The 15,670-nt window shown below is 36.6% G+C and overlaps 2 protein-coding genes across 5 annotated transcripts in view; one reads left to right on the top strand and one right to left on the bottom strand.

The window, feature by feature from the left end:
• Positions 1–15,670, top strand: part of XRCC3 (X-ray repair cross complementing 3) — a 624,633-nt gene that overhangs the window by 150,078 nt on the left and 458,885 nt on the right. The window lies entirely within an intron of this gene.
• The window catches only part of KIF26A (kinesin family member 26A), a 189,373-nt gene that overhangs the window by 41,489 nt on the left and 132,214 nt on the right, over positions 1–15,670 (bottom strand). For all 4 annotated transcript variants that reach the window (XM_087922240.1, XM_087922237.1, XM_087922238.1 and 1 more), the window contains one exon: positions 6,211–6,397. In XM_087922240.1, the coding sequence (XP_087778366.1) occupies positions 6,211–6,397 (187 nt within the window). The remainder of the gene's footprint in view (positions 1–6,210; positions 6,398–15,670) is intronic.

Here is a 15,670-nt window from a genome sequence, read left to right as displayed (position 1 = left end):
AAAAAAAATAACATTTTGCATTGAAAAAAGTTTTCTACAATTCTACAAAGAGAGAAAAGAAAGTCACATTAGAATGCAGAGCACCACTTGTTGTAAAAAGGATGTCTTTTTTTAAATACCAGAATTTGATAAATTATCTTAAATAGCACATTAATGTCAGAAACTGAGCATAATCTAACTTCTTTTGGTTGCAAAGGTTTTTGAACATCTTCCTTACTCGTTTGACATTAAATTTAATAGTGCTCAATGAGACTGCACAAATAAATTATTCCATTTCTTTATTCTACTGCACTAGATCATTGCCTTTTAACAAAACTGAGCTACAATGACTGGCACTTCTAAGGAACTTGCCACATGGTATCTTATCAATAGGACTATATGCATTCTTCAGTGTAAATTAAGTTTTAAAAGGGATATAAGACTGCCAATTTCTTAAACTTGGTTAATGGGCTATAGACAGGCCTATTATAGAGTGAGTTCAGCCCTCAGTTAACTTGTTGGCATTATTGATTTATATAAAAGGACATAAAATATACCATAAGAAATTGCACTAAGCTTGTCCACGTCCAGATATTTATGGTATCAACGGCTATGAGACAACTGCAGTGTCTTCAAAGCATTATCACATCACTTTATTTCAAAGACAAATACAAGTGTAGATCTGATTCATGTACGCCAGTTTGGTTGCCTGTTGTATGAACCAACCAACAATAGTTTAGGCAATAAATCACTCAAATAAAACCCAGCTAAATAACAAAATAACAGAGTTGGGAGGGATCTTGGAAGTCTTCTAGTGCAAACCCTGAACAGGAGACCCTGAAACATTTCAGATGAATGGCTGTCCAATCTCTTCTTTAAAACCCTCCAGTGATGGCACATTCACTACTTCTGAAGGCAAGCCATTACACTGATGGATTGTTCTAACTGTCAGAAAATTTCTCCTTAGTTCTAAGTTGCTTCTCTCCTTGATTAGTTTCCACCCATTGTTTCTTGTCCTACCTTCAGATGTTTTGGTGAAAAGCTTGACTCCCTCTTCTTTGTGTCAGCCACTCAAGTATTGGAACACTGCTATCATGTCACCCCAGTCCTTCTTTTTGTAAAATTAGACATACCCAATTCCAGCAACCGTTCTTTGTAGGTTTTAGCCTCCAATGCCCTAATCATCTTTGTTGCTCTTCTCTGCAGTCTTTCTAGAGCAGTGGTGGCTAACCTTTTTGGGCTCCCATGCCAAAAATTGCACATGCACCCACACGCATACTCACGTTTCAGCACCTAGAAGGCAATGCGAATGGGGGGGGGCACGCCTCCTGTACATATGTGTGCAACTCCCCTGCACCCTGCACATCTCTTTGCATGCGAATGTGATCTCCCCATGCACCATGCATCTCTGTGCATGCATACGAGACCCCCATGTGCACGCTGAGCATCTCTGTGCATGTATGTGCATCTCCCTTGCACCCTTGTCCCCACACATGTGCACCAGATACCCGACAATCAGTTGTTGGGCGGGCATGCATGAACAGTGGGGCTCTTCCGGGTGTCTTCTTGCATGCCAGCAGAAGTGGCTCTGCATGTCACTTCCGGCACGTGTGCCATAGGTTCTCCATCACAGTTCTAGAGTCTCAACACCTGGATGCAATATTCCAAGTTTAGTTTTACCAAGTCATTATAAAGAAGTACTAACACTTCATATGATCTTGATTCTATCCCTCTGTTAAAGGAGCCTAGGACTGTGTTGACTTTTTTGGCTGTTGCTGCACATTGCTGGCTCATATTTAAGTGGTTGTCAACAAAGATCCTAGAACCTTCTCACAGTTACTGCTATTGAGCCAGGTGCCACATATTCTACGCCTGTGCATTAGTGTTTCTTGCTTAAGTGTAAAACCTTACTTTTCTCAACAGTCAATTTCATTTTGTTAGCTAGGGCCAGTGTTCAAATCTGTCAAGATCCTTCTGGATATTGAGCCTATCTTCTGGAGTATTGGCTGTTCTCACCAGCTTGGTATCATCTGCAACTTTGACAAGTTTCCCTTCTATACCATCATCTACATCTTTTAAGAAGTTATTGAGTATACTGGACCCAAGATGGAACCTTGGGGTACTCCACTGCATAGTTTCCTCCACGTAAATGCAGTTCCATTAAAGACTACATAGTGTGGTTGACCAACCAATTATGAATCCATTTGGCTGGAATTGAAATCCATCCATCTTCAACTTGCCAAGGTTGAGAAACGCTGGTTTAGACAAACTACAGGATCCCATTATCCATAAATTTATAGATAAATTTTAATAAAATCTACCAGGGAAATATTTGGGGTATTTCATAATGACATCTTCATAGCACATTGTGTCATGCAGGGACATCATGAGAGTCAACAAAAGTCAAGATGCATGTATCAAGTGTGTCATGTTTTAAGAAGGGACAGGGCTTCAATTGGGTGTGGTTGTGGCTGCCATCCTGATTTTTTTGAAACACATACCCCCCTCTATCCCTGTGGTGTCATGTGAAAAATATTTAAAATATTCCAACTACATTGGGCGGAAATAATTATTGCCTTGCATATTTTTTAATATTTGTCAGCTCTCTAAAGAGGCCTAAAATGACCTCAAATTACTGAGAGGGAACTGGAGAGTATAAAAGCTGGTGACAAATCTAGCTGTTGTTAATGACACCCTTTCTAGTGCTATAATTCTGAGAATAAATTCTACCATAACCGAATTTAAATGTTAATGCAACTTATTTTTGAGGTCTCCCAAAACACTCACATTTTTGAAGTATAAAGCACTAACCTTTTCTCTTGTTCAATCACAGAGCAAACTTTTATCTGACAATGTAATTTAGAAATATGTACACTGGGGGAAAATCCATGGAAGTTATAATACGTTTCTTTAGTTCTTGTGCTTATTACATTTTTTCAAAGCTGCTTATTTCTCAAGAGAAAAATTCCAAAAGAATGACATGTCTAATGGGGGGGCACTAATTTGTTGCATAAAAACATATGTTTCCATACCACATCCAAGTCAAGGCATCTCCCCAGATCATCTTTTCCACACGTGTGCTTAAGTAGTCAAAAATAATCTGTTGTCAGAATTTTTATGGCAGCAAAGAAGCATTGCAATTGTGGTTGTAATAGAAATCATGTACATACTTAGCATTCCCAGCTAGCTTTCTTAGTGCAAGAATTAGAAATGCACAGAGCAAAACTCACTTGGAACTGTGGAAAAGTATCTATAGCAAACCTGATCAACATCTTGCTACTGACCTTTCAAAGTCCTGAGCCCAACATCCCACTAAATAGATTATAGAAAATTTTGGCTATCTCTGTTCCAAACAATTTTTGTCCGCAAATTGTACAATCCAAGAGCCCCTGGACTGCTATCATCTGATGAAGAACTGACTTTTTACTCTCACATTTGGAGTTTAGTGACAAGCTGACCAGGCCCTTTGTCCCTTAAGAGCCTTCTCATTAATATTGTTAAATTATGTCTTATATTGTATTTTTAACCAATGTTTTGTTTTAATTGGTTGTATTATTTTACTTTGTTTTTATGGACTGTAATTCATTGTAAGACCTTCTAGATAATAGGTAGATTATAATTATATTAAACTAGATAATCTGTGCTGTGTTGGGTTATTGCTTCAGAGATATTTCCTTACCAAAGCAAATGGGGGGAAGGAATGGGAGCAGAAGCAACTTCCAACATCCTGCCAACTTCCCCATTGAGTTTCCTTGTGGGAAGCTGGCAGGAAACATCAGAATAAATCTTCCTTCCTTTTTCTTTCCTCCCTCCCTCCTTCTTTTTCCCTTTCTTCCCTGCCTCTCTGTCACTCTGTCATTATCCTATTTCCTTTCCCATCCCTCCTTACTTACTTCTATCCTCTCTCTCCTTCCTTTCCTCCCTCCTGTCCTCCCTCTCTTTTTTCTTCTAACTTCCCCCCTTCCTTCCTTCTTCTCTGTGTTCTTTTTAACTTCCTTCTCTCCCTTTCTTCCTTCCTCCCACCTTCCTTTACTCCTTGCCTTATTCCTCTCTTCCTTTCCTTCCTGTCCTTCTGCATTAGCCATTCAGAGTTGTCTTGAACTGTGAAATAGATAGATAGATAGATAGATAGATAGATAGATAGATAGATAGATAGATAGATAGACAGACAGACAGACAGACAGACAGACAGACAGACAGACAGACAGACAGGTGTGGGCGGGTAGACATATAGATAAAAGACAGAAACTTCTTTCCCTCTCCCTCCCTTTTCCAAAGTTTAATAAACTGCATTAAATGTTCCAGAATTTCAACTACAAAACCTCAATAATTTTATGATGCTGTTCTCACATCAAACTCTATGTTATGCAGATATATCTAGAACTAATAGAAAAGAATATATGTTGCTCAGGATTGAACTATGGAATCCTTGGTGCTCCAAAGTTTGGTTGTTTTCCTACAGATATTTTGTTACCCAACATGGTAGTACCTATATTTTGGTTGATTGTAAGTATAGCCAAGGAAGTGTTATAGTTTCTGGGGACTGTGTTAAAGAACTCCAAACATTTAGCATCCCAAACATGCAACCGAAAGTATGGATCCAGTATGTAGAAGACACTTTTGTTATAATAATAGTAAAAAAAAAGACTAGAAGACATGAAACTTTCCACTTCTTCAAAAGGGTAAAATTCACAAGGGAATAAGAAAACAACAACATACAGGTTATTTTCATCAGCAGAGGAAATGGTGATAAATTAGAAACAAGTCTATGACTACCCATGCAAACCAAATGCTCCATTACCAAAGTAACAAGCTCTATTACCACCTCCCACAAGAGGAGCTATGTAAGAACCCCAGAAAAATGAAACAGACCACCTACACAACATATTCCAGCAAAATGGATACCCACACAACTTTATAAAAAAATTGCCTGATCACACAATGCACTATAATACAACCAATGCAAACTATGAAAAAGATAACACTGCCATACATCAAAAGCGTATCCAAAACAACCAACCAACCAAAGCCCTACAAACTATCTTAAGTAAATCAAAGACCTAGTAGCCCCAAAAGAAAAAAACAGGAGTCACCTACAACATACAGTGTAAGGACTGTAACAGCCACTATGTAGGGCAGACAGGCATAACACTAGCAGGACACATCTACGAACATCAATTAGCAGACAGAAGACAGTGAAAACTCCTTAATTTATCATCCATTTGCTTTCCCTGGCCTTGGAGGCAGCTCAGGAGTTCAGGGCCGCCATGGCAACCATGGGTCTATCCTAAGTCATTCATGCAACAGTAGCCACAAACCAGACATGGTTTTCTTGTCAGAGCAATGGCAATGTGACCTGAGGGGGAGAGCTACTCCTGTTCCTTTGTCATGGTTAGATCACACCTGGTGAATTTGAGGTTCTCTTATCTCCCTCTGAAGAGAGGTAGCACCTATTGAATTGGTCTGTCCCCGGCAACTGATGGATTTGGTGGGATGGCAAAAGGAACTGAGGTATATACCTAAAGTTCTGCTGCATGTTCCTGCTGAGGCCCTGGTCATATGGGAGGTGTCCAAGGCCTTTAGTAGAATCGTGCCTGGGACCTCTGTTGGTCCATTGCTCCCAACATTCCTCATTGTTTATAGAACTAGGGGAGCTGAAAAGGATCAAAAGATGTCTAGAGGAAGAAGAGGAATGAATCTGAATGAACACCAAGTTAAATCCGTTATTAAGGCCTACCTTATAACTGCAGCAAAACTTCAATATATCTCTGCACATATTGTATCCATAGTGACACCACATAAGGGTAAAGGGGAGGAGAGGTTAAGCTTCAGGGCTGTGCAGAGTTCTGCACAGATAATGATAGCCAAATAATATTCACATAATTTTAGACATGAATAAGAAAATGGCAAGAAAGGTTTCCCATAGTATCAGTGTAGCCCTAAAGACCTCCTATGATCAATATACCAGCACCTCTTCAAAAGCTCTTCCCAGCAGCAGCTTTCAGATGCAGCTTAGCAAAAAGGTGCCAATTCAATTTAAAATTTGTGTCTATCCAACTATTATGATCTGCTTTTGAACTACCAGGAATCTGTAACCATGGATTACACTCTTGTCAACAGGAACAAACAGTTTTTCTGGATTAGGTCAGATTAATTCCAGTCAAAATACATTTGGTTATCCAATTCTTCATTAATATTGAGGAAGCAACTAGGAAACAGAGACTTAAATACCTTTCCAATTCCTGGGTTGTCTTTGACTTTTGATACAGCTCTTAAAAGGCATGGTGGTGCTGGAGGAGGATACATCTGTAGGATGCCACTAAAATTTGTGGCATAGATAGAGACGCCATGGGAGTTCAGCAAAGGTACATGATGCTTCTTTTTCTTTGAAGAGGACAGGTTAAGTTTCTGAGCAGCTCTGAACAAAACAAGAAAAAAGTTAACATTATTATATAGAAAGAGAATTGATATTGTTATAAAACAGATATTCAGCACCAGCACCACTTGTTTAACAAACCAAGCAATTTGATTCTATAATTAAATTTAAATGCCAGCAATAATAGAAATAGATTAAAAAATGAAATGGCAAGATATTTTTATCTCTAAACGAGTTTCAGTTCTATTCTAACTTTTAAAAAAACATTGGCAGAAGCCTAGAAGAATCAAATTAAAGTCTGCCAGAACCTCAAGTCATAAAATGCTGAAAGAATTTCAAATTATCATTTGCAGGGCCAGATGGGCTTTTGCTGCTGCTAACATTTATACAAGAGTTACATTAATTTGTACCCTAACAAGAGACAAAGCAAAAACTTTTGGCAAAACCAGATTAGTTGGACTGAAGCTCGCAAGAAAACTCCCTCCAACCATGTGTAAAAATCAAAAGAAGGTTGGAAAGTTTGGGGGGGCAAAGGGGAGGGATAAAAGAGGAATAGCATTGAGATCTACAATCAAGTCCAAGGCTTTCACAGAAACCAGTTGGAATTTTAGCAGTATGGTTTTGGGTAGGATTATAATTTTTTCCTAATTTCATTATCTCATTAAAAAAAAGAAAATGCATTGAATGGCACTTTTTAATGTTCCAAATAGTAACAGCATTACTTTTTGCGGGGGGAATGATTTCCATGCACAAAAATAGTTAGGATTACAAGCAATGGAGAAATCCATCTAGTTCCAGATCAAGTCCATTTACCCTGTGTTCATTCCATTCCAACTCACATAAAACTCACATTAAGCCATACAAAACATACATTTAAATTTAAATATGCCATAGCCTTGCCTTCTTTCAATGTTAACATTCTGAAAGTCAGTTATATTGAAGTATTGTTGGTATATTATTCTGGTATGCTTTGTAAAGATGAAAACTAAATGGCAAAATTTGAGAAGTAAAAAAATCTGAAGGATAACCACCTCACAGCCCATGCATCAACAGCCATGTCCTCTTGAACCCCTCAAAGGCCAAAGAGATGTTGAGGGACAGAAAACACAACATGTGGTCCCTGGGCAAAATTGCCTTTCTTTAGGCTTAATCTTCATCAAGAGTCTGCAACCTTTGATTATTCCCCGTCTCCCACCCCATCCATAGGACTATAAATATTTTTTTCTAGCATTTCAGATGATGCTTGTTTTGATACATAAGCAAATATGATCATTCCTCAGCATGCAATTATGTTTGAACAGAACACTACATTCGTTTTCCTTTTCCTTGATCTTTTAACTCAGGGGTCTTCAACCTTGACAGCTTTAAGATTTGTGGACTTCAACTCCCAGAATTCCTCCTCCAGTCATGTTAGCTCAAGAATTCTGGGAGTTGAAGTCTTAAACTTGTCAAGTTTGAAGACCCTTGTTTTAACTTATAATCATGAAGCTACATGCCATTATTTTAAATTGTAAACTTACCTCGGATATATTTAGCAAAAAGATGAAAATCTATTTAACCGAGTAACTAAATAAATAAAAGATACAGTATGCATTACTGGCATAATCAAGCCTGCCTGACTCTCAGTTCATTCTACAAACATAACTGAACATCTTCCCACTAGGGGATTTTCAAGATGTATTCTATTTTAGAATATAGCAAGGATCTCTCTTGAACACAAATATGGGTTTATAACAGCAACAAAACAAAACTGAAATGCAGGCATAAACCAAAGGCCACAGCAAATTGCTCTGGTTTGATAGCACAATTTAATTTGCCTGATGTTTGTATAAATTGATTGACAGCTAGTACAAGAGTGTCTTGCAGTTCTGAGACACCATTGATGTATTTCTGATACTCAGGTTTAACATGGTTCTCTATGACCAAACAGCCTTGAAATATTCACTGCTTTATAAAAAGATATCTTCATATTTTTGATGAATAGGGAATATTATGCATATTTTAGCTATCATGATATGTTGTAACATGGAAATAACAAATAGGAAAAAATAGCTCTAGAGAATCTTTTCAATGCTCCATGATGGGATACATGAAATCCTGATAGATTAATGATTGCTTCAGTACATTCTGCAGCTAGAGTCCCCTTGAGAAAAATATATAAAAGAGAAAAATATGCCAAGATTGAATTATGCATCCAATGTTTATTCAGACACCCAGGCCGAGTGTTAATAGCCAGATACATTTAGTGCTCACAAGGGAATCCACAAATGAAAGATGTAGGTCAGGTATACAATAAAGGTGTTAGATTTGCAATAAAACCCAAGGCTACAATCTTATACTAGGTTAAATTCAAACTAAAATAATTGTCAAACGGAGAGCCAAAATTAGTTGGCATCCGGTTTGAATTGACTCTCTTAAAAATTGAAATTTAGATTAAACTGAATTTCATTTGAATTCTGAAATAATATTATAGAGATTAGCTTGAAGTCCTTCACAAGTATACTTATGGGCCACACTTAAACAAGAAGCTTTATTCGCAAGCTTGATATTCTGGCATTAATACATCATCCTTGGTGACCAAAAACTATTTCATGCAACTTTAAATATGGACCCAAATATGAAATCATCAAATTTGTAAAATATAATAATAATCAGCATGTTTACTTAAATCAGGAACATTACACAAAAAGAAACTGGAACAAAAATGTGTAAATTAAAATAAAACTGAAACTGGAACTTGCTTCCTTCAGTATTGTATTACATTGCCCTACATGTGAAAATAAAAAACAGGGGGCCCTTAACTTACAATCAATTGCTTAGCAACTGTTCAAAATTATAACAGCAATGAAAAATGCGACTTACAACTAGTCTCATAAATTATGACCATTACAGCATCCCCAGGATCACATGATCAAAATTCAGATGCTTGGCAACCAGCGTGTATTTACAATGGCTTGAAGCATCCTAAGGTCATGTGATTGACATCAGACAAGCAAAGCCAATTGGGATAGCCAGATTCGCTTAACAGTCCATGAATTACTTAACAATGGCAGCCTTTTGCTTAACAACCATGGCAGAAAGAGATTGTAAATTTGGGCATGACTCACTCAACAATTACCTTGCTTAACAATGAAAATTCTGGCCCCAATTATGGTCATAAATTGAGGACTACCTGTATGTTTAGCAAACAGTGTGCACATGTTGACAAGACTACAATTACCTTTTTTGAATGAAGATATATTCCATTACAGGATAAACAACTATGCAACATTATACAAGAAAAAGCAAGTAGCACCAGTATCTGTTAGGAAAAAAATAATAATTTCTTTCTTCCCCTTCCTTTCAGCTCATTCACTTTTCAATGTTTTGCAATGTGGCTTTCATTCATTTTTTCTATATCACTAAATCATCTCAATATGCTTACTTTACATTGATCATTCACTTTTGTCATCAATCCACATTTATTCATCTTCTGTTTATTTTTAACTCTATATCTTCTGTTTTATCACAATTCCAAAGCAATCCATTCCTACTGAGTTCGACTTATTCTTGTTTGAGTTTTTCCTGGTATGCAGTACCTAATCTCTACTTCCATAGAACAAAATGCTCAGAAGCACATTCTTAGAAATATTTTACTTCTTTCAGCAAGCATCCATCCTTTACAACAGACCTCATAAAATTCACTAACTTTCTATCAGTGTTTGTATATTTCTAAATTTCTCAATTTTTACATCTTCACTGAACTTTCTACCTAGATAGGCAAAATCATGTACTTGAAACTATTCATTCTATTTTATCTGTTAAATTACCCTGGTCTGATTCATTAATTTTCAGATATATACTTTTCATTGCAACATGTAATCTATCTAATATTCATTGCAAGACATTTGAGTTCTCATCCAACAATATGTCATCATCTGCATATCAAAGTACAGGTATGTTTATGTCTTCAACTAATACAACTCCAATGATACCCCAAGCATTCCTTATACATAATAAATACATTTTAAAAACCAAGAGATCATCAAACATCCTATTCTCACTTCCTGCTCAACAGGAATCATTCTCTGAACATTTAATTTATTCTCCAAAAGGACCTATATTTACATAAATCATTGCATAATTCAAGCCTATTCATTTTATCATGTGTTCTCTAAATCAATGAATATTTTTGCTTTATTTGAAATGTGTTTTATGTCCTTTTATGTACCAACATATGGGGAACTGAATTGACAGATTAATGTGCTATAAGAAAAATCCCCTTTTTTGAGCCCACTGATTTGGCAGTTGTATTGAAAAATTTTCCTTTAAAATTCTCATTGATTGAATTATTTCCTTCACAAAGAAGGGAAGCTTCTAATCACAGAACATAAATTTATTTTTGTCCAGTTATCACTAGATATAATTTTGAATGGAAAAATATGGAAATACTGTTAGGAGGACAGTTAAGACACATACTGTACTCATTCATTGCACAATGTTTAGAATTCATAAGAATCCTTTTGAGCATAACCTGACAAATTTTATTTTGGAATCAGTGAAATGGGTGAGGCAGGGTTGTATAAAGCTAATATTAAATCATTGGAACATGGTTAAACAGAAGCCATCTTCATAAATATAGTTCAAGTGAGGTAGAAGTAAGACTGCATGTATATACATTGGTCCCAGTAATATTGCAACTCTAGCTTCACAATATTTTTGACATTATGTATAAAGAGATATAAAAGAGTTATAAACTGAACTTTTCCAAAGGCCAGAATTCTTGATAAGGCAGAGCTCCCAACTGTGGGAAAAGTTTAACTGAATATGTTAACAGCTATCCAACAGACCTGAACAGCCCACAAAAATAAATGTTGGGCTCCTACATTTTTTTCTTAATTTTCTTCATACTTGTTTCTGAAAAATTCAGAAAGCCAAAAGAATGTTCTAATTTTCCATATCAGTTCATTTCACTAAGACAATCCTATGATTAATACAGCTGAACCACTTAATACTTAGAAGAGAAAGTTCAGTGTAATTCATGACTTCTCTCTTTCTCCCCGCCAAGATTCTATGGAAAATACCACAAGGAATAAAGGCTGCCATAAATAAAACTCTGCTAGATACCTTTTTTTGCCCTGTTGCTATTGTTAAAATGGCATGCTGTCCCTCGCTATGGATAGATCTATTGGTAATGGTGTGTGTGTGTGTGTGTGTGTGTGTGTGTGTGTGTGTGTGTATGTATGTATGTATGTGTGTGTGTGTATATATATATATATATGTTTTCTGAGGTTCTCGCGGGTATTTGTATGTGGATCTTTGGTTGTTCGGGTTTTCTCCCGCGTAAGATTCGAAGTATCTAGGCAACGTTTCGATGAAGTCTCATTCATCATCTTCAGGCTTCTGTCTCCGGCTCTGTGCTTGATGGCAGATGAGATTCTGCCGAAACGTTGCTACAACTTTAAAAGCACAACTACAATGACGTGGGAAAATACCCGAACAAAGCTGAATGCCATCCCTCTCTCTCTCTCTCTCTCTCAACATTATTTTGTTCAGACCCTTTTGAAAACCACCATAGTCAGGAGGTAATCTTGCAACAGCAATCTCAAAATTTATTACATGTAGTCCTTGACTTATAACCACAATTGAGCCAAACATTTCTGTTACTAAGTGAAACATTTGTTAAGTGAATTTTGCCCCATTTTACAATCTTTCTTGCCACATTTGTTCATTGTTAAGTTAGTAACACAGGGGCTAAATGAATCTGGCTTCCCCGTTGTCTTTGCTTATCAGAAAGTTACAAAAGGGGATCACATGTCCCAGGGACACTGCAAACAGCCATAAATATGAGTCTATTGTCAAGCATTCAAATTTTGATCAAATTTACCATGAGGATGCTGCAATGTATGCAAGTGTCATAAGTCACTTTTTTCAGTGCTATTAACTTTGAACGGTCACTAAATGAACTACTGTAAGTCAAGGATTACCTGTATATGTGGTATGAAGAAAGATTTCATTTTGTCTGTCCTGACTCCAGGATTTAACTTTATTGAAGAAAAGACCAAATCTCTTATCTCCATTTAGTACAGCTTATGAAGTTGCCCTTGATCAACTTTTTCTAGGAGTTCACACACGCGCACATATTCACACAAATATTGTTGCCTCTTCTCAGAGAAAAAATTGAAAGCAGCTGTTATGGAGAGCAATTAACAGTGAGCACAATATGCAATCTTAATTTTACTTCAGCTGCATTATAAATGTCTCTGGAGCTTCCCAAAACATTTATTTATATATGAAAACATTCAGTGAAGCATCACCAACTGCCATGTTGGCTGGGTTGAGTGGAATTATAGTCCAACACATCTGGAAGGCAACAGCTTGGCAAGGTTGTTATAGAGGGCACTAAAGTTCCTTCTGTAGGGGCAATTTCAGAAGCACCTCCAATAATTCAGCAGGTTCAGAAAAGCAAAAATTCAGGGCATGAAATTGTAGGACCAAAGGTTGCCAAATAGCCACTAGATTCTGAATAACTTTCATGTTTGTTTGTACAACAAAGCTACCTGCCACTCCCAACCACCCCCTTTGGAGTTTTCTGAACTATGATTTATATTGCACAGTCTGCAACACTGCTTTTTACAGAAGAAGAAGCAACTATCATCTTAATGATATTCCTAAAAGGAATTTATTAAAACTATATGGTAATGAAAACTAGCATGGCAATATGCCTGGACCAGCAGCAAAGGAGAAGCAATTTTAGTTCCCAGAGAGCTTGCCAATTTCAGAACATTCTCTGTGTACCAGGACTTGGCAAATATAGGCCAATAAATGCAGTCCCTAAGGCAAGGGTCTTCAAACTTGGCAAGTTTAAGACTTGTGGACTTCAACTCCCAGCATTCCTGAGCTAATATGACTGAAGAAGGAATTCTGGGAGTTGAAGTCCAAAAGTCTTAAAGCTGTCAAATTTGAAGACCCCTGCCCTAAGGGAAATAACAATATAGGGTTTTTTTTAAAAAAATACTATTGTAACGTCTTGTTTGTTGCCTGGGCCAATTTACAATTCTACACCAATGAAGAAGAATTGTTGAAAATTTATTTCAGGCTATTTTAAAAGAGGCTGGATTTTTTTGATCATACACACAATTATTTCTTGACAAATCTTCACAAAAAAAAAGTTACAGAAGGTTGCTTTGTATCTTGAGCCAGAAATAAATTGTTTTCAAAGATGGCAGTCAATGGGGAAAGTACTTATAAAAAGCCGAAAATGAATCTCATGCATTTGAATGAGCTAATGTAGCTTATTCATATGGTCCATGTGGATTTGATGCACCGTTATGTAACTAAAATTTATGGAGATTAAATATGCAGAATAGCATATCAGGTCATGGCACCTTGATGAGATATCAAGGGTGAAAAATATGGGAATCAGAGTTCAATCGTTCAGTCATCAGTTCCAGCAATCCTGCTTTCCAAAACATCTAACCAAAATTGGCAAAGGAAGGGAAAGGGAGATGCTTTTCCTCCCATTATTATCATTCTATAGATGTCAAAGCTTCTTATACTTATCATGGTTAGTTTCTGTGGGGAAAAATGTTTCAGAATTGGCCATGAAATTGTTCCAGATTAGGGGTGTCAAGCTCTCAGCCCATGGGCCAGATGCATTACATTCTGCCACACCCACCCCGGTTTAGCAAAGGGGGGAAAGTCCCAATATGTCATGTGATGAGAACATGACGTTGCGAGTTTGATACTCATGTTCTAGATGATTTAACAATCTAAGCCACAATCTTTCAACATGGGGTTAAGAAAAAATTACTACAACCGTCTCTGTTGAAAGAAGGAAATATATCAGTAGTAAAACACATGCTTTATAGGAAAAGACTCTTATGTATTTTCCCCATTATCTCCAATACACGTATGGAAAATGTATCTACAATCACTGAGACCTGCTACAATGCTAGACTGACAACCTCAATTACAAGTGATAATTTTTACATAAAGTGTTACAATACAGATATATTGTAAAACATATGCTTTGCATAGAGGATCCAATATTAATCTGTTCCTTGATAAATTATTATACCAATAAGTTAGGTTTTCAATATCTTCAGTAATCTTCACATACAATTAAGAAGGCTTTACCTGAATCCATGAAGGGTAATGAACATTAAGGTTAATAACAACCACACAGGTCTGATTTAAGCAAAACCCTTATAATCTAAGAAAGCTGGAGATTCAGGTACCATCTTTTTCCTTGAGTTTGACTAATCTTCTGCAAAAGACATAATGAAAAGGAGCTGAACCACCCATTCTACCACCTTCTTACTCCTTCCCTAATTAATGCTTTTGAAATGTCACTATATATTATTTTCTCCTGTGACTATGAGATCTACTGTCTGCATTTTTCTTAACTCTTTTTGTCTTTAATAGAAGTCTTTTAAGATGCTCCAGAGAGTTCTTCCCTCATAGTAAGGTGTCAGAGTAGAAAATAAAAACAAATATACAGCACATTGAGGAGCACTCAAATATCAAATGGCAAGGGATAAGCCTCTAGCTTGCTCTTTTCTCTGTGCAATTTACAGATTGCTAAATTGGCTGTTGCATAGCTGAATAAAGAAAAGTCAAGAAAGAGAAACCCAGGAAAACCAATTCATTAATGGTATTCATCCAGGGAACCAAAATTGAAAATAAATCACTATAGTATGCCTGGATAATTAAAGAAAGGCCTTAAATTCTCAATTCTAGAGTCTAAAACAGGATATTACAAATTAGTGAAACCAGATAGATCTTTCACTACAGTCTGCTGCAGTAAGAGTAGCAAAGTCTTGTGGTATAAAGATGAAGCCATTTATTTGTTATGGCAATGTTAACAACGATCTAGAATAGGGAATTTAAGCGAAAGAACATATGACAAGCTTCATAATGTCAATCTTTCTTCCAGTGTTGAAAGCAAATCTAAATTTTAAAACCAAAATCTGAAAAAGCCTGATGTTATTATTCAAGACATGCATATTTCCCTCCAGTAAAAGGCCCTGAAAAATACTTGCAGTTTTGCAAGTCAAAAGGAAAGCACCATTATAGATAGCATGAATTAGATATTTGTGAATCACTGAGACATACAGCTGAAGCAGAGCTTGAAGAGTTCTACAACTGATTTTAAAACATCTGAAATTTGTGTGTGTGTGTGTGTGTGTGTGATTGTGATTGTTATAAATGTCCTAACATGTCAATTAAGGGTGCAGTAGGTGCTGGTTGTATCCATACATTGGTTATGTTAACTTGTGAATGGTAGGTCTGTTTTTACCTCAGCTGCTCTTTTATATGCTTTTGTATTCTTTT

Source organism: Pseudonaja textilis, chromosome 1 (assembly GCF_049901715.1).
Source record: "Pseudonaja textilis isolate UNSWEBS1 chromosome 1, rPseTex1.2, whole genome shotgun sequence".
NCBI lineage: Eukaryota > Metazoa > Chordata > Lepidosauria > Squamata > Elapidae > Pseudonaja > Pseudonaja textilis.
Note: the sequence above shows the minus strand (reverse complement) of the source record. Positions and strands in the feature narration are given on the sequence as shown.